Raw genomic sequence first — 19,398 nt, 5'->3', positions numbered from 1 at the left:
TGGGGACCATGATGGATAACTAGTTGAACATGAGATCCAAATGCCATGCAGTGGTTAAGAGACCTAACATATTCCTTGGATTTATAAACCTGGGAATATCAAATAGAAAAAGGGAAATGGTATTACCACTGCATATGGCATTAATAAGATCGCTGCTGGAGTAACTGTGTCCAGTTCTGGTGCCCACACTTTCAAAAAAGATGTTGACAAATTAGAAAGTTTCAGAAAAGAACTACAATATTCATTTAAAAAAGCTGCCATATAGTGAGACTAGTTTAGCTATGAGAAGGCTGAGAAGTGACTGATCACAATCTTTAAGTGCCTAATATTAGAGGACTGTATCTAATAAAGGGCTGCTTAATCTAGCAGAAAAAGACGCAATGAGATCTAATGGCTGGAAGCTGAAACTAGACAAATTCAGACTAGAAATAAGGTGCAATTTTTAAACAGTGAGGGTTATTATGTGTTGCAGCAGGTTGCCTAGGGATGGGGTGGATTCTCCGTCACTTGAAGTCTTTAAATCAAGACTGGATGTCTTTCTACAAGATATGCTGTAGCTATGGGCTTGATGCAGAATTCAGTTGGTGAAATTCCATGGCCTGTGCTATGCCGGTAGAAGAAACGGTCATAGTGGTTCCTCCTGGCCTTAAAATATTGGCATGTTATATACAGCAGGGAAACAGACTGGGCTTTTGGATGATAGAATGATCAGTAGCTAAGGGTAGAGGGAACTATGTGGTTGTTGGTTCCAACTCCCTATCTCAGAAAGGAAGGATCCTGCACACTGCTTTTCATTTACTTGTCTCAGTTGGAATACAACTAATGAACACTGTTTCCTCTGCCTCTCCCCAAACCACATGAACTCCTTCATGCAGGGAAGGTAGGATGGGGAGGCTATCAATAGAGTGTCTTGCTCACCTTAAATCAACCATTACTTGAGACTACAGAATCAGGCCAGCCAGGCAATTATCTAGAAATGCAAATATCTTTATTGGCCTAAGCAGCTCCCAGGTTGTCCATTCCTAAGGCCAGCTTTAGCTTGATTAATTTTTTCCCGGGAAAGGGGAAATGGTTTCCATCTGATGATTATTCATAACTTTATTTTGGAATCTGAAATGGAGGATAATTGGCTTTTTTTCTCCCTTTTAGGGCACCAATGCCTCTGCTCTGGAAAAAGACATTGGTCCAGAGCAGTTTCCAATCAATGAACACTACTTTGGGTTGGTCAATGTAAGTACCATTTCTTTAAGGTGAACCGTATACTGTTTTATATTGAGCAGTTGTGATAAGAATCGTATAGACTCTTTTATGGTTTGATGCTGCTTTAATTTCAATGACCTCCAGTGCAACACTAATTTAAGCCTAGAATTTGGGAGGGTGCTCCTAGTGTTCCAGGGGAAATTTTAGGTAATATGTTGAGAGTTGGTTGAACCTATGTCAAACATTTTAGGACATCTACCATTTGAGGAGAACAGTTTAGTGAAATCTGAGGAGTTTTAACATTTTATAAACCACTTCTTTCCCTGACCCCAAGTAAAATTAAATAATATCTTTTTCTAGCTATAAAACCCCACTTTGATATTTACCTTTTTAAATCAAGATGCATGAAGTCAATGGGAATGGAGTATTTACATGGTTAAAATTTGGCATATGCTTAGGTGTATCAGTCAAAAAGCATTATTCACCTAATGGAGAGCAGATGAGCGAAAGCATCCAGTCTAAAGGGTGTTTTTCATGTCCCGAATGAAACTGATTTAAGTTCTGCTCCTATTGCAGTCACTGGGAGTTCTGCCATTGATTTCAGTGGGAACAGGAGTGGGCCATTCCAGAGCATATTGGTTTATAGGAACTCTTATCAAAGATGCGCTCATTGCAGTGAATACCTTTTAAATAATGCCCCTACATTTGGAGCTTTTCTTTTCAGTCCTAGTCAGTTAAGAAATTTTAATATTTATACTTTTGTTTTTGCTAAGTGACAGTCAGTAAATGGCACCGACCCTATATTCAGTCAACATCTGTGTAGTAATTGATGGGGTATTCTACTGGAGATGCAGATTGCAGAGGCTGGATGAAGTGATTAGTTTATACTACCTTGCACAGTGATTCAGGGCATTTTTGCTTTTACATTGGCAGTTTGGGAACACCTGCTACTGTAACTCTGTGCTGCAGGCATTGTATTTTTGCCGGCCATTTCGGGAGAATGTGTTGGCATATAAGGCCCAACAGAAAAAGAAGGAAAACCTCTTGACATGCCTGGCAGACCTTTTCCACAGTATTGCTACTCAGAAAAAAAAAGTTGGAGTGATTCCACCAAAGAAGTTCATTTCAAGGTTACGAAAGGAGAATGGTGAGTGCAAACTCTGATTCCTTTCAAAGACTCATGTAATGCCTAGGAAAGTAAAAACATTGAACAGTGTGGTCAGATTAATCAAAGAATCAGGTTAGATTTATAATAAGCTTTTACTGCTTTGTTTCCTAAATATTAATTATTTAGTGTATACATATACGTGCGTGTGTGTGTGTGTGTGTGTCTGTGTCTGTGTTGTAGTTGGCAATAACTATACTAGGATTTGCAATTAAGGGCCAAATCTTCTATGGGTGCACTGCTCTATTGATATTTCCACTGCACAGAGGGGCAGGCTGTAGAAAGCCAGCAGCAGGCAGTTGGGTCTGGATGAGGGGCTTTGCATGGCTTTCTATACAGTACCATGGAGATGGATATTTTGGGCAGCTGGAAGAGTGAATGAGGTGTGACCAGTAGGTTTGTGGATAGTACAGATCCACTAGCTCAAAACATCCTGGGGTTCAGTATTAGCACACATGCAGTGAGCTACATCTGCAGCTCCTCCCATTCTCAGAAATAGTGACTTCACAGGAGCAACGGTGCCCACTCCATGTGGGGAGATTCCCCTCTAAGGGCATCAGAGGAGGAGGCAGTCTTGGTAACACAGCTTCATTCTGCATGGGAGCCATCTCAGTGGGTGTGGCCCAAGAGACAGTGCAAAGGGTCTACATACAGATAGCCCTGTGCCTCTGATGGAACTCCCTGGGAAGGGATTCACATGTATCTTGGCTGGAGAGGGTTGTAGGAGATAAAAATACATGTATTTAGGGAACAGAAGTTCCTGCATCTTCGACAGAGAGTGGGATGGGGCAAACCAAGCTGCTGATGGAAATATTGAAAAAAACCCACACCTTTTTGTGTCAGACACTCCCACCCTCAATCCTCACCCATGTGTTTTATTGCCCCAATTAAGCACATTCCTAACATAGAGCACATAGTCAGTGGGATTACTCACAAGCTTAAATTAGGCAGTATGTTCCTGAATTGGGACTTGTACTTCTATTTGAGAGCAGAACCTGAATTTAAGTATATCCTTTCCTGCATAGAGCAAAGGAACTTTAGAAAGATACAGTTCTTCTCTCCTTTGCAGATCTCTTTGACAACTACATGCAGCAAGATGCACATGAATTTTTAAATTACTTGCTAAACACCATTGCAGACATCCTGCAGGAAGAGAAGAAGCAGGAAAAGCAAAATGGGAAACTAAAAAATGGAAACATGAATGAAGCTGAAGAGAACAATAAACAAGAACTCACCTGGGTGCATGAGATTTTTCAGGGAACACTGACCAACGAAACTAGATGTTTGAACTGTGAAACCGTAAGCATTGGGGTGGTTGATATTTTTACACACTAATACATATGTATAAATATGTGAATCTATTCTGCCACCTGAGAAATGTGGATATTCCTGTATAACTTCACTTCTTGAAGTGACTATATTATTTTCCAAAAATACATTTTTGTAAACATAACTTGACTAACCTGTCCCAAACTTTGCAGTTATAAGATTAGACACCTTATTAACTAATCTGATATACCCTTTTCATTCAATCCATCTTATTTATAAACAGTTAAGTATATATAGATGCTGCTGCAACTGTGGACAATGAATTTGCCTCATTATTCCATGAGTTAGGGATAACTACATAACTAACAAGTGGCAAAGTTAAGATCAAATTGTGCTAATTCATCCCTAAGAATGTCATTAACGTTCAAAGTATTTGCTAACAACACACTGTACATTATCATGTTCTTTTCCAGTATTTAAAACAATGTCAACTTGAAAACTCTTCATTTTGAAAAATGAGTACGAGTAGTTCCAGCTAGTATACCTCAGAGTTCCCTGCCAATTTTTGTTGTTTTTCAATCATACTTTCCTATTTAAAAAATGTTTTTCTCTCCTTTGTTGCTGTGTGAAAGACCCATGCAAACAACAGGGAAACTGGCTATTCTGGGAGAACAGTTGAAATTGATATAAAGTGCAGTCAAATGCATAGAGGACCAGATTCAGTTGCCCTTGCTGCTGTAGAGTAGTGTTGTACTCCGCAAAAAGTCTTGACCTAAATAAGACTACTTGCAGAGTAACAATATCAGAACCTTGCCCAAAGTGAAAAAACAATGGGAAAAATTGGAAAGCGGTATTTTGCTCTAATGTATTTCAGTTATAATAACCCTAGTAACAATAGTAGTTTAAAAAAACCCCAGAGGCTGGTTTTTAAATTGACAATGTCCCTTTAAACTTTTGAGATGAAATCCTAAATTTATATTCAGTGTTTACTCAGGGAAATTCCCACTGAAGCCAGGATTTTGCCCTAACTAGCTGAGCAGAGCTGCTAAATACCTTATTTGTAAAATCTTACAGTGGGTCAGGCCATTGAGAGAAATTTGGGGCCCTGGAACATCATGTTCACTGGGATCCCACCCCCTCCCATTTCTTTTTATTTACACAGATGTTACAGATGTTTTGAAGGGTCTCCTGAGCTTAGGATCCTGGTACAATTGTCCCCCTTACCCTCATCCCTGTTGTCAGCGCTGCAGTTGTTCCAAGGTTTGGTGGAAAAATTAACTTCTGAAGATTACTGTTGTTATAGGAAAGTTGATCTTATAGTTTCCTGTGATTGCAGGAAAAATCTATTCATACACTTTTCCAGTCTGTATTATGTAACTATTTATTTATTTGTTGTCTCATACTTTTTGGAAAGCAATAGGATGGATTAAAAGATGTGGTACAAGTATACAATCTACAGAGAGTTATTCAGATACAGGCAGTCTTATTCTTACTTATGAATACAGATTTAATCCACTCTTCCAGTTAATTTTAGTACAGTATACGTCACTCTACTTCCAGATCAACAGGTTCCTCCCTACCCCCCAATTTCTCTGATGGTTTGAAACTGCACCCATTGAAACGAATGGCGAAATTCCAAGTGACTTCAGTGGTAACAGAATCAAGCCAAAAGACTATCTACGTGCATTTTTAAAATTTGATAAGCCAGACAGAATTTAGTTTGCTCTTAGTTCCAGCAGCAGAGACAAAATGTTCTCTGAAATTTTGTTCCTCTGTCTTTTGAATTCTAGCTGTGTGTTTATACTACAGGCAGTTGTTGAAGAGTCCTGTGATTTCCTGTCATTTTGCATGGAGTTCTATTACAGAGGGGATTTTTGTTTGAAGAGTTGCTGTTAGTTTTATTTGGACATATTTTATGGCTACCCACATCTTTTGAGAATATCAAAATTCATCCCAAAACATGTTCCTATGGGTTCAGGGCTGACATCAGCTGGATTCACCATGTCTGCTGGGTTGGTGATTACTTTAAAGATGGGCCCAAACCAGAACATTGATTCCAGAACCCCTTGAATTTTGTGGATCTGAATCAGAGCTCAGATACAACTCTGTGATATGGATCCAGAGCAGAATACAGGATCCAACCCGCTCCAACTTTGGAGAAGTTTGGATCCAGATCTAGATTTGAACTTTGCTTCTCAGTTCCATCTCAAGTTATTCTAATAAGATACAGACTCACATAGAGTTACTAACAGCTTAGAGTATTTAATCGGTGTGCACAATCTTTTTTTTAAATGAACAGGATTTGATTTTCATGAAGTTGGCCAAAATCAGTTCATGTGGCAATGTTGCTTCAAACTCAGTTTCTTTCAGAGCTGCCTAATAAATGGCTGCATTTATGGATTTTAAAGATTTCCCTCAGACACCAGCCTAAACCTCTTGTACTTATAATGAAATAAGAGGCTAAAGCCTGAATACTGGAGATCAGTGGAAAAGAGCATATTTTCAATCATAAATATGTTATGTGTTTGCATACTGAAGAACCTCTGTGGTTGCTGATCTGGGATGAATCAAAGGCCTGGAGGGGGGTCTTTTTCTTATTTGTAATAAACTTAGATCCTAGGAAGATTTATTCATGTCTTTCATTCTCAAGACTCTTCTAAGACATATTCTGTGTTAATTGGTGATGGATCCCAATTAAAACCTAAGACCTGAACATTCCTAAATTTTGAGAAGTCTGGATCTCAATTCAGATTTCTCAGCTGGCAATTCTAAAATAGGTTAAACTAAAACCATGGCCCTAAACACCTCCTTCTCCAAGAATTTCCCCAAATTTGAATCCTGTAATTGCCTGAAACTCTTTAAGATGGGCTGTAAGGGACATGAGTAGAGCAGGGCAGAGAATAGAAATTCCATTTTGCAGAGCATTGTGACATTTCAATTTTTGTTTTCATTTGGCTGGAATGAAACCTGATCATGTAAAATTATGTGTGAAAGAAAATGACAGGGGAAAAATTGTTTGAGCTTGATCAAATATGTTAGCGCAATTACAGGATTCATTTCATTTCAATTTTAATTTCACTGTATGGTATAATGCAAAATTTAAAAACAAAACAAAGTAGTTGTAAAGGAAAAATTGAAAATTTTCATTAAAAATATTGAAATTAAATGGGACATTTCAATATTGTTAGAACTGCCTCCCTCCCCTTTTTTTTATCTGAAATAAAATTTTGATGAAATGGGCATGATTTTGCAAAGCATGTCACTTTCTACAGAACTGCATTCTCTGAGGGAAAACTATTTTACTGAATTTTTTCCAACTAGATCTTGATGGAAGGATAAAGTTAAAAAATTTGGTACAAAACTAGAAATTTGGTACAAAAATGCGATGCTTACCTCCCTGATTGTCCGTGAAGATGAAAGAACACAAAACCAAATGGTATCCATTTTGGTGAATATGATATTTCTCCATGCATGTCCATTCTTGATTTATACCAACCACTGCACTTTCATTGCAGTCCTGGCCACAAGGGTGAATATAATTATGTAAATCTTTAGCTGTGCGCATATAATGCAGTATATTATAAAGTAACAAGTAAGCTCTGGAACAATGTGCACTTAAATTTAAAACTGGCAAAAGTATTTTCATATTGTTTTAAAATTCACCATAGAACAATATGTATAAATTCTAGGCGCATCTCTAGAGGAAAGAGGTGAAACACCTAGGGCTGGTCTACACTATGCAATTAGATGGACGTAAGGCAGCTTATGTCAACCTAATTATCTCAGTGTCTACACTACAACCTTGCTCTCACCAGTGTAAGTGCCCTAATACACCAACATCATAACTCCACCTCCACAAGAAGCATAAGGCTTATGTCAGTGTAGTTAGAGCAACACAATGTCTGCGTAGACAGTGTGTCCCTTACATGGGCGTGTCAATTTCACAGCAGGAAAACCCCAGGTGGCTTCCCTCTCCTTTCCCCACCAGGAGCTGAGGGAGGGGCGTGGCGAGAAGTCCTGGGCAGCTTCCCCCATGCTCTGTGCAGGGAATGGGGGGCAGGATGGGAGCCTGTGGGCCTGGTCTCTTAGCTCCTGACACTGCCCTTAGGTTGGTGAAAGCGCTCGTGGTGAGCATGCACACCACTGACCCAAGGAGGTTAGTGTAGACATGCACCACCGCAGTAATTACTAATATAGGTCGACTAAGCTTTGTCGTGTAAACACACCCTTATTTTTTATATTTACATCAGTTATTTTTCACTCTCCTGCTTCTCTCACAAGCATCTGAAAACCACAAATGAACTAAAATTTGGCCGCTCCAAAAATGCGGTGGTGAAAAGCCAGGCCATTTTAAGGACTGGAGATAGATGGTCACTTGGTCATGGTCAGTGAGTTGGGATAAGTTCCAGAAACAGAACTGAAATGGTGTGAAAAGTGGATTAATGGACTTGCTGACTGACATGGGAACCTATTTATACAAAGCCAGAAATCTGTCTTAAAAATATTAAAAGTAGTTATGTTGTACAATTTGTATTTGTAGTAATTGTTTCAAGTGCAAAATTTGTGTATGGGTTTCAGGTGCATTTAGACGTGTGTTTATCTTTTACATATGTATTTTTTGCTACAGGTTAGTAGCAAAGATGAGGATTTTCTTGACCTTTCTGTTGATGTGGAGCAGAACACATCCATTACGCACTGTCTAAGGTAAATAAATGGAAGATTCATAAATGCATCAGTTTGGGAAACATTTCTACCCCACTCTCCTAAATCAATTTCACAGCAGGAAAACCCCAGGTGGCTTCTCTCAGCTCCTGGTGGTTTCTTTCTGATTCTGTCAGTCCAGTAAAGATTGAAAGTAAAGATTCTAGGAGCATCCCTGTGTGATGAGACGCAAGACAAACTGTGCAGTGTTCACTGAGGTTTTGCTGAGCAAAAGAAAAAGGGAGTAATTTGGATGTTCATGATCCAATGGAACCTTTAATAAGAAATTTACTTTAAATTCATTTTGTTCGGGTGTGTGTGTGTGTGTGTGTGTGTGTGTGTGTGTGTGTGTGTGTGTGTGTGTGTGTGTGTGTGTGTGTGTGTGTGTGTGTGTGTGAGAGAGAGAGAATACAGTTCCCTAGTGGGGTGAGAAATTGATCATCTGGTTCACCTGGAAGAGTTGTTGCTGAATATGAGTTTGCTTCAGTGGGATTTAAGTATGCGTTTAGCTTTAAGCCCATGCTCAAGTGCTTTGCTGATTAGGATTTATGTACATACTAAAAGTTAAGCATATCATCTCTCTTTCAGCTTTATGCTTTCAAATTCCAATGGCACTTAGGAGTCTCCAAATAGAAGGGTATACAAAGACTGTAAATAGGAGGCAGGCAGCACTGACTTTTGCAGCCAAAATCTGGAAAACTTGTTAGGAACTGCTGTTCTAGAAAACTATCTAATACCTGTATGTGAAAGTACCCTAAACTATACTTCTGAGTGCCTGCCTGTTAGATTTAAACAGAAAATTGTATCACAACCAACCATATGTAAAAAGCAAATTGCACAAATAATTTATACTAGATATTCTAAACAGAGCTTAATATTTTATCTAACCTCTTAGTTGTTAAACTCATAAGAAATGTATAGTTTAAAAGGACCCCTCTTCATCAAGGTTACATAGTTCTTCAATAAAGGATACAGTCTGGAATGGAGAGCCTTCCTAATACTGTGATTTGAATCTGTGCAATCCATTCCTTTCCTCCTACACTTTGCCAGTATCATATGTGTTTCAGCTAAAACAGAAGCTAGGAAGCTTAGTAGCTTTGCTGGACAACCTCCTATATACATACCGTAGTTTACAGTACTGACATAACTAAAACCTTGGCAGTATAACAATATCACAGCCACATGCTTTAAGTAGCCTTTCCATCCTCCATTGCAGGAACACAATAGGATGAAAATACTCCAAATCTTTTTTGAGAAGGTGGCTACAGATTGTTACCTACAAAACACACAAGGCAGAGAATCCACAATTGTTATACTTTGCGATGGCCTGTTAGAAGGAGCACAACTCCCTCCTTGGAAGAAAGAGAAACCCTCTTTTAATTAAACATTTGTAAAGCTAGAACACGGGCCTTTCATAGGTGCATTATTATACTGTATCACTCATGATAAAAATGCACAAATGCCTCTGCAGCCTTTTTCAGCAGGGAACATCAAATTATGTTACTAAATTTCACTGCCTGTTTTCTATGACTATAACTGCTTTTTCTGCATCTTCATGATGTAAATACTGAAATGGTGAAAAGAGGAACAAGTAAATAAGAATTGTTCAGTATTTCAATAAAACATATTTCTTCACAACTATAGATGAAACTTTTCTAGTTATTTCTGTCTTTGGTCAGATGAAAAGGTCTTTATGTGTTTAAGAGCTCCAAAAAATACATGCCTCCAGCATAATCTTTCTCTCCTGAGTATAAGGTCTAGCAAAGAGCAGGAGAGGATTTTATCTAACAACAAAATGAATTATGTATCAATTATTTTTATTTCCATTCCAAGTTATAAAGGCCAGTTGACTCAGTCCATTTGAGCCCAACTTTCAACTCCAGTCTATTTGTTATAATTTTTTATCCCATTAAAAGATATTATTTATATTGGTTACATGACTAAATAACACCAACACACTTTCTATTTTAGGAGGCATCTTTCTGACGATTGGATAAATCTTGCAGAGAGACCTATAGGGGCTTTTTTTTTTAAAAAAAATAATCCAGATGGGCTAATCCGGAAATAGTTTGGGGTGGGGTGTATGTAGGTATCAAAAAATTCCCCTCTGCTCCCTATTAAAACCACACAAACAGAATTCAGTCTTTTTTGAATCAGTGACATGGGGGAGAATTAGGAGTGTCTTGAGTGCTACAGCTGTTAGGAATACCTTACCCAGTTCTGAAGCTCTTTACTCCTGGGGGAATTCTGCACCACTGTGCACATGCAGAATTCATGTCCCTTGCAGATTTCTTTGTTTCCCTGCAGAAAAATGACTTTCTGATGGGGAAGCAAAGGAAAGCCGCAAGAGCGGTCATATATCCCTCCCCAGCAGTGTGGGTGCATCGTTTTGGGCACTCAGAGTGGTCAGCAGAGAGGTAAATCAACAAGGGGGGGAGGCTGGGGATGCCCTGGCTGGTGGCTCCTACCCTGCACCAGGCTCAGCTACTAGTCCCAGCTGGGTTGGGAGTGTGGGAGGACAGGACTTCCACTTACCCTGCAAGGAGCAGCCTGGCCAGGTCAGACCCACCCCTAGAAACCTCCCCCGGCTGCAGGAAGCTCTGCCTACCCACTCTCACTTCCTGCCCCCATCTCTCCTCCATAGGGGGAGGGGTCACTGTATGGGGAGTTGCTCCCCCATCCACTCAACCCCCCCACTGACCACCTGCATTGGAACCTTTCTGCACCCAGACCTTCCCACTGAGCCCCACCCTCCTACATCTGGATCCCCACACCCAGATTACCATCCACTGAGCCCCCTGCACTTGAGCCTCCACCCTGATGAGCCCCCCGCACCTGGACCCCCACCACACATCCCCACTTTCCCAAATACCCCCCCCCGCCAAGCACCATCTCCCTACACCCATCCCCTCGCCCTGCTGAGCCACCTTCACCTGGACCCCCTGTGAGAGTCTCACTGCCGCTGCACCCAGAACCCCCACAACAAACTCCTGTGCATCCAGATGCCCCCGCACTCGGACCCCCCACTGAGCGGCCCACACGTGGATTGCCCCACCCAGAACCTTTCAGCCTACACCTGGATCCCCCCTCCTACATTAAGCCCCTCCACACATACATCCTGCCTGCCCACACCTGGTTCGCCTGGGGCAGAGAGGCAGTGCCCTGGGGTGTTTCTGGGGCAGGCCCAGCCCTTGCACTGTGTCAGGATCCTTGTCCGTGTTCCAGGGTGGGGGGAGAGGCAGAGGGTGATCTCCCACCTTGCACAGCCAGTGGCCTGTGCTCCCCATCGCCATGCTGTAGCCTCCACATTTATTTATTGACAAATATAATTTGTGTGCAGAATTTTTACTTTTTTTGGCAGAGAATTCCCTCAGGAGTACCTTATGCACACACATTTTGCATGAACTTCAGTGTGAGTTATATGGACGGGATGGAAGCATGCATGTCAAATTTAATACTGTTGAAAAGTCTTGTTTGGTGAAGTAATTGCCAGAGTGAAGCAAGTAGCACAAAACTCTTAGTACTCACAAAGAAAAGTAATTCTTAACATTCCCCCAGCAAAGCAGTTCAACACATGCTCAAGTTTAAGCACCAGTAGTCACGCTGAAGTCAATGGGATTACTCAGGTATTTAAGTGCTTTGCTGGATCAGGGCCTTTATAAGTATAAGCTGTGATGTAAATACCATGTTTTAGAAATTGGATGGAACTCCTGTTGATTTCAGTGGGGCCAGTGTTTCACCCACTGTGTCTTACTGGCTCTTCAGCTCATCAGTTCAAGTATGATATTGGGGGAAGTTCCAAGAAACATTAAGAACTGATAATTTATATTTATTTACAGAGACTTCAGCAACACAGAAACATTATGTAGTGAACAGAAGTACTACTGTGAAACTTGCTGCAGTAAACAAGAGGCACAGAAAAGGTGGGTAAAGAATAGTGCAGTTCAGTCCCTGTTCAGGTAAACTGAGCTGTTAAGGCACGTCTACCCCGCGATAAAAGACCTGTGGCACGGACACAGCTGGCTCAGGTCAGCTGACTTGGGCTCATAGGGCTACAAAATTGCAGTGTAGCCATTCAGGCTTGGGCTCTGAGATCCCGCAAGAGGGGCGGGTCTGAGACTTTGGGGCATGGTTTTTTTTAATCATAGTGTAGACATATTGTTAGTAGAAATTTAAATCACTGCTGAAGTGTAGCTTCACTCACTCTGTTACTGATACATTAAACTACAGTCCTGTCCTCCAACTTCTGTGTTTGTACAACGTTCCCAGTCTCTTGTCTGTGATACCTTTGTGGCTGCTGTGAACCCCCTCCTGAACCTGTTTGCAGCTTCTTGGCCTCTCCAACACACGTACACTCCATATGAACCTTGAAACCAAGAGGTGGAGCCACAGCTACTGCACACATCTCTTAAGTCGCCAGTTACTGCTGATAGAATACCTCTGTTTACAAAGTGCATTTATAATGTACAGACATAGGATTGCAAGAAAAGAATAACACTGAACTGAGCAGCATTTCATAATATACACCCTTATTAATGATTTCACAGGATGAGAGTAAAAAAGCTGCCAATGATCCTTGCATTGCACCTCAAGAGATTCAAGTACATGGAGCAGTTACACAGGTACACCAAACTCTCTTACCGTGTGGTATTTCCTCTGGAGCTACGTCTCTTCAACACATCCAGCGATGCAGTCAACTTGGATCGCATGTATGACTTGGTGGCTGTTGTCGTTCATTGTGGCAGGTAAAGCGCATTCAGGTGTACCCAACCTATTATTAGATCAGTAGTACTGCCAATTCCAAACATTCAACAAGCATGTGTGAGGCCTCAAAATATACTGAGATTGGTTTAAAAATCTTAAGATTTTAAAAATGCATTTTGAGTTCTTTTGTCTTTGGAGCTTTTTTCCCAGGCTCCTCAGCAGCCGGCCTGCCTGGTGAGGAGTTTACAAATTACTGTAGAGGTGGGGGGCCCCAGGAGCCATGAAGTATACTTGTTTGGGAAACACCAAAACGGTTCCTGGGAACATTTCATTATTTCCAAAAGATTTAACAGAATTTCAATTCTGCAAAAAGATTTCAACATTTTTACTTTTCGCTCTAATTTAAGACAAAACAATTTCCGAAAACCTCAAATTGTTCATGGATGTCAAATTCCGTTTCCTGACCAGCTCTACTTGAAACAGGTGTCGTAGGACTAGAAATGAGACATGGAAAAGGATCAAACTGTCTAATTCAGCTATCTGCCAATACATGTATATCTAGAATGCTGACTCTGGGCCTGATCCTGCAACAAATTTGAACAAACAGACCTTTACTACTGTGCAGAGTCACATTGAAGTCAGTGGGATAGTATATGAAAGCCAGGGTCTGCTTGTGCCAAGTTGTTTATGTAGTTGAGACGAACTTTAGGTTACCTAAAATTGGATTATTATAAAATACTTAGAACAAAAAAAAATGTAATTATAGGCCAACTCAGAATCATAGCCATAATATCCTGCATTGCCATATGAAATACCTATATCTCAGTCAGATTTTTGTAAATGAAGCTGGTTTAAATCCAAGTAATTTAAATGGAGTTACTGTGTTTATATAGCAATGTAACAATGATTATAATCTGGCCCTCTGTGTCTTACTTCCATTGGGCTGGAAATATGTGGAGACAGCATATTCAGACTCTAGCAGGAGGCAGTGGTTGTATTTTCTTTTCTTACTAAATGGTGATTGCTTCAGCTAGCTGATTTTAAGGACTGGTAATGATTGGTTAGAATGAAGAATCATAGCTATAATAGGAGTTCTTGGATGGGATGGATTGTCAAGCGTGGAAAAAACTGAAAGAATTCTTAAAGCTTAAAAAGAATGTGAACAATTGTTCTCCCCACCCAGAAGAAGATACATAATTGCATTTCCGTGTTTAATATCAGCCTGTTTTCTTCCTATTTAAATTCCATTGAGCAGTTTTGAAAATATTTCTCATAGTTTATGTCTGCCATCAACTAATTGTCAATTACTTTTTAGCTAGATTTATAAACTATCATAATGCAGATAATGAGAGGGCATTCAATTTTCAGTTGACCAACCCATTTTAGATAACCCAGTATAGGAGAAAGAAGAATGCATGTGTCTATTTAACACTGAAAGCTGGCTTACAAGGGGTTTCAGTGGAAATATAATATCTCTTTAACATATGACTTATCAGAACCAGCCCATTTATATCTCACACTTTTTAATTACTTTTTTTTCTAGTGGACCTAATCGTGGGCATTATATTACCATTGTGAAAAGTCATGGATTTTGGCTTTTGTTTGATGATGACATCGTAGAGGTCAGTATGCTGATGATCATGAAAAGATTATTGTTGTGTAAATTGCTATGTCCATTTGGTGTGGCTTACCATTCAGAGACCATCTGCCTTTGATGGTGATTTGATTTCCCTCTTTCTTTTCCCCCCAGTTTAAGAAAAGATAAACAAGCCAAGCTCTTTCAGTCTCCTCTCATAAGCTAGGCCATTCAGTTCCCTGTCATCCTAATAGCTCTTCTCTGCACCTGTTCCAGTTTGAATGAATCTTTCTTGAACATGGCTTACCAGACCTGTGCACAGTATTCTAAATGAGGTCTGACCAGTGCCTTGTATAATGGCATTAATACTTCTCTATCTCTATTGGAAATGCCTCCCCTGATGCATCCTAGAATCATATTTGCCCTGTTTCACAGCTGAATCACATTGGTGGCTAATAGTTATCCAGTGATTGAGCTGTGCACTCAATTCTCTCTCATCCTCTGTCACTTCCAACTGATGATCCCCAGCTTGTAGCAGAAATTCTTATTATTAGACCCTAATTGTATGACTTTGCTCTTTGTACTACTGAATTTTATCCCATTTGTTATTCTAATCTTCAGGGTCATCCAGATCTTCCTGTACAATGTTCTGATCCTCCTCTGTGTTGACAGTGCCTCACAACTCCATTAGTAACTTCCCTCCAGTCTGATAGTTCACCTTTCAGTACAATTTGCTGTCTATAAATCAGAGCAGAATCTGTCCTACAGTTGGTGCAGATGCAGTCTGCTCATAGTGCAGTAGTGTCTCAAGCAGACACTAAAAATCGCTGCAGTATGTTGCCAAGACTAAGAGCTGGTTCTGATCTCACTCTAGTGTAAGTCAGGAGCAAATTCATTGCAGTTATAGCAGAGTAAAACTAGTGTGAGATCAGAATCAGGCCCATTGTTTGGAAGGAGAGAGTGTGGTACTACACCTCTACCCCGATATAACGCTGTCCTTGGGAGCCAAAAAATCTTACCGCGTTATAGGTGAAACCACGTTATATCGAACTTGCTTTGATCCACCGGAGTGCACCCCCCCCCCGAGCACTGTTTTACCATGTTATATCCAAATTCATGTTATGTCGGGGTAGAGGTGTACTTAAATATAAGGGTCGCAGAATCTGTCCCAAAAGACGCTGTGATGAGGAAAATAAAAGGAGGAAAGTAGAGGACCTCTGGGGGAAGGCAAAAGTTAAATGCAGTATCACTACTTCAGCACCAATCTACCATTACATTTGGAGAAAAAACTTAAATCACAATTTACCTGTTTGCTATTATGTAACAGAGAAAAGATTCTCTACATTTACCTATGGCAAATCCTGCTTGGATTACTCAGAGTAGTAGTCCCATTGATTTCAATGAGTGAAGCAATCAGGATTTGGCTCCTAAACTATTAAACAGCCCATTCACTTCTTGAATCACTAACAAAACTTGCTAATCATTACCCTGAGGCAAATAACTACGTACATGTTTTTGCATTTTTATATTCATTTAATCCAAGCTTAGTTTTTTTTCTTAGCAAACATTTTAAACAACTCTGTTTATTTTTGCAGAAAATAGATGCTCAAGCTATTGAAGAATTCTATGGTCTGACCTCTGATATATCAAAAAATTCAGAATCTGGTTATATTTTATTCTATCAGTCAAGAGAGTGACTTGGAGGAGAACTGTGAAATGCTGCAAGTGGAGAAAACTGATCAGCACTGTTAACTAACTTTTACACAGAGCACATCCTGAATAGCCGAACAATGATCTATCTTATCTTCTACTAAATGGTTTATGTGTTCTTGACTATAACCCTTCATTCCTGACGTGCAGCACTTTTTTTTTTTTTAAGTATGACTGAATGAATTTCAGTCAGCTCTTAGTAAAATTTATATGGACTAACATTTACAGATAATAGGATTTGGGGTCATCTGTTAAATCCAGCTGAGCTAGAATAGTATTTTCTATGGAAGTGTGCATTATATTTAGGGCAAAATGTTTAAACTTTCCAAATAGCTTTGGGATATCACTTTATGAAGCATTCCTTTAAATATGTACTAATATGTATGGTTATCCATTTTAAGTGTAGAAAAAAATCTATTTAATAACCATTGGAATTGTGGTTGCATAGAGGATTTTGTCATGTTACTCTCCACTGCTAGAAAGATATTCTTCTCAAATCCTTTGAGCTTTGGGTTATTAAAAACTTTAAATGGGTAACTTCAAGACTGTAGTTCACATAAAGAGATTTAAATCACATTGGAGCAAAATCATACAATGTGCCCAGTCTTCCTGTTTATCCTGATGAGAGAGCACAAATAAGCTGAGCTGGTCATTTTGATTCTAAAAGCAACAGAGGCACTGAGGGTTTTATTGGGAAAAGTGGAGGGAGAGGTTCCTCACATGAAATACTTTTCTAAGGAGTGATCTTATGTTTCTACCAAAAAGAATAGCAGAACGTGTGTGTGCTTATTGAATTTGCAGCTATTCCAATATTGTGCGTACAAAACATCTCCTTCATCAGAGCTAGTATTACACAGTCTAGTTAAATAATGTTATTGATACAATATCTATCATTGGGCTCAATCTCGCAATGTGCTGAGCACTCACCGCTCCAAATGACATCAGTGGCAACTATAGGTACTTGGCACCTAGGACAAGGCCCATTGCTTATCAATGTAGAAACCTGTTGTCTAATAATCCACAGTTTACACCTGCAGTATATATTGACCATACTCAACATCAGCAGTCATGTTTGTCAACATCTCAATCACTGTGGTATCAGAAAGGTTCAAGAGTACATGGTTCTAGAGATATCAAAAGGCATAATGTGACTGTTCATGTTTTACTTTTCAAACCTGGTTGTCACTAGTCATGTTCTTGCTAATAAATTGCTATAAATTAAATACTGGAAATACTTGGCAAGAAAGGAGGGTAAGAGGGAGTATCAGTAGGGCATGAGAAGGGATTGATAGCGTTTTGAGAGTAATTTTCTGTCTGACAGCTGACTTGGTAGATTTGACAGTAATATTTCACCATTTAGTGTATGGACATTAAAGATCGAATCCTGATCTCACTGAAGACAATTGGTAAAACTACCATTATCTTCAATAAAACCATGATTTGGCCCTTCTAGAGAGGGAGGAGAGAAAGAGAGGGGGAAGAATTCTAGAAAGATTGAAGCATCGTCATCTCACAGTATTTGCTGTTACATGTTTTTAACTTTGTAAATTTATTAGAAAGTGTCACTTCCAGTACTTTTTTAGAAGTCCAACTGTAGTTTTGTCGCTGAGCTTTTTATTTCAACAAATATTGTTTAAAACCAATGTTGAATCTGATAGTTCCGTTTCTCTTGGGAGAGTGGGGGAAAAAACTTACTTGTGTTCCAATCTACTGTGAAAGTGAAATTGTTTTTGTTACGCTTTAGTGAGCATACAATGTTAGCCTGTGGTATAACATGGTTTGAAATTTGTTTGGAATTATAAGTGGCCATTTTATATCAGTGGCCATATACTAAGAAGTATAGCACTTTACCTGGGAAGAAAAACAAAACTGGATTTTTCATCTTCAGAGATTTGTGAATTATTTATTATGCTAGTGTATTGATCCAACAGATCAGACACAGGATCTAATCCTACAACTCTTCTTATGCGAGTAGTCCAAGTGTTCTAATTGGACCATTCACATGAGTAAAGGTTGGAGGATTGAGTCCAAACAAGTGCACTTTTTTCTTTTACTCACAGTGGGATGGAAGTTTTACCATAGAGGACTATGATGTCTCTTAATTTTAGAACTGGCCTAATAAGAGGCTTCAACAATCTTTGAAGTCCATTGACTTTAATGGAGCTGGATCAGACCCTAAATTTTGTAAAATCACTTGTTTTCTTTAATGGAATATTTCTGAACATTCACATCTTTTGATTTAATAAATGTGGCCATCTTTTGCCTGGGAAGTGAGACTGTATTCTGGTTGCGAATAAATGCACTTTTTAGATCAGAGTTAACCAAGGTCAGACAAACATTCTGTACTTTACAATTTGCTGCCATACATATTTAGGATGTGTGTGAAACTTTACAACAAAACAAAAAGAAATAGCAATGTATGACTTGTGTTTAGGACTGATGTTTGTATAAAGAACAATTGTACATAAAGAAATTATTTTAAATTGTGTCAGATTCTAGGAAATGGTTTTTGTGTTAATAAAGTTTGGGTATTGCAGCAATAGTTAAACACTAACATCTAAGTTTCAGCATATGCAAATTTTTGTTTTTCCCCAGGTGGCAAGACAAAACTTTATGTTGAATAATAAATTCAGATAATTACAATTTGTTCCCTGACAGTACAATTATTATGGCAGGCTTTTTTCATACTTTATGGGTTAAAAAAAAAAAAAGGTCAATCAATGTTTCTGTGATACATTAGGGGGGCCCAGAGGAGTTATATGTAAGTGCTGCAGAGTTGTTAAATAGAGGGTTTTGCTAATTCAAGAAAAGATTTACAGTAATGCTGTAACACGAGTAGAAAATCAATGGCTGGATTAGAAATCCTGGAAATACTACAAAGTACATAATGTCAGCATGAACTTTATTTTAGCACCAGTTAAATTACTCAGTATTTGTTTGGTCTGTCAATCAAAAAAAATTGCCATCGTGATACAGTTCTAATCATCAGTTTAGGGTCCATCCACCACGGTGTCTCCAAGCCAGCAAAACTCTTAATCGTGCTCAACTTTAAAATGTGAGTTGCCCCATTGAA

At 39.3% G+C, this 19,398-nt stretch overlaps 1 protein-coding gene across 2 annotated transcripts in view; it reads left to right on the top strand.

Moving 5' to 3' along the window:
• Positions 1-18,811, top strand: part of USP46 (ubiquitin specific peptidase 46) — a 33,983-nt gene extending 15,172 nt beyond the window's left edge. For both annotated transcript variants that reach the window (XM_030564104.1, XM_030564106.1), the window contains 8 exons: positions 1,150-1,230; positions 2,134-2,347; positions 3,435-3,664; positions 8,262-8,338; positions 12,175-12,258; positions 12,883-13,080; positions 14,583-14,661; positions 16,211-18,811. In XM_030564104.1, the coding sequence (XP_030419964.1) occupies positions 1,150-1,230; positions 2,134-2,347; positions 3,435-3,664; positions 8,262-8,338; positions 12,175-12,258; positions 12,883-13,080; positions 14,583-14,661; positions 16,211-16,312 (1,065 nt within the window). In that variant the 3' untranslated portion in view covers positions 16,313-18,811. The remainder of the gene's footprint in view (positions 1-1,149; positions 1,231-2,133; positions 2,348-3,434; positions 3,665-8,261; positions 8,339-12,174; positions 12,259-12,882; positions 13,081-14,582; positions 14,662-16,210) is intronic.
• The last annotated feature ends 587 nt before the right edge of the window (positions 18,812-19,398 follow it).

This window comes from Gopherus evgoodei, chromosome 5 (assembly GCF_007399415.2).
Source record: "Gopherus evgoodei ecotype Sinaloan lineage chromosome 5, rGopEvg1_v1.p, whole genome shotgun sequence".
Classification (NCBI taxonomy): Eukaryota; Metazoa; Chordata; order Testudines; family Testudinidae; genus Gopherus; species Gopherus evgoodei.
This window is presented reverse-complemented; position numbering and strand designations above follow the sequence as displayed.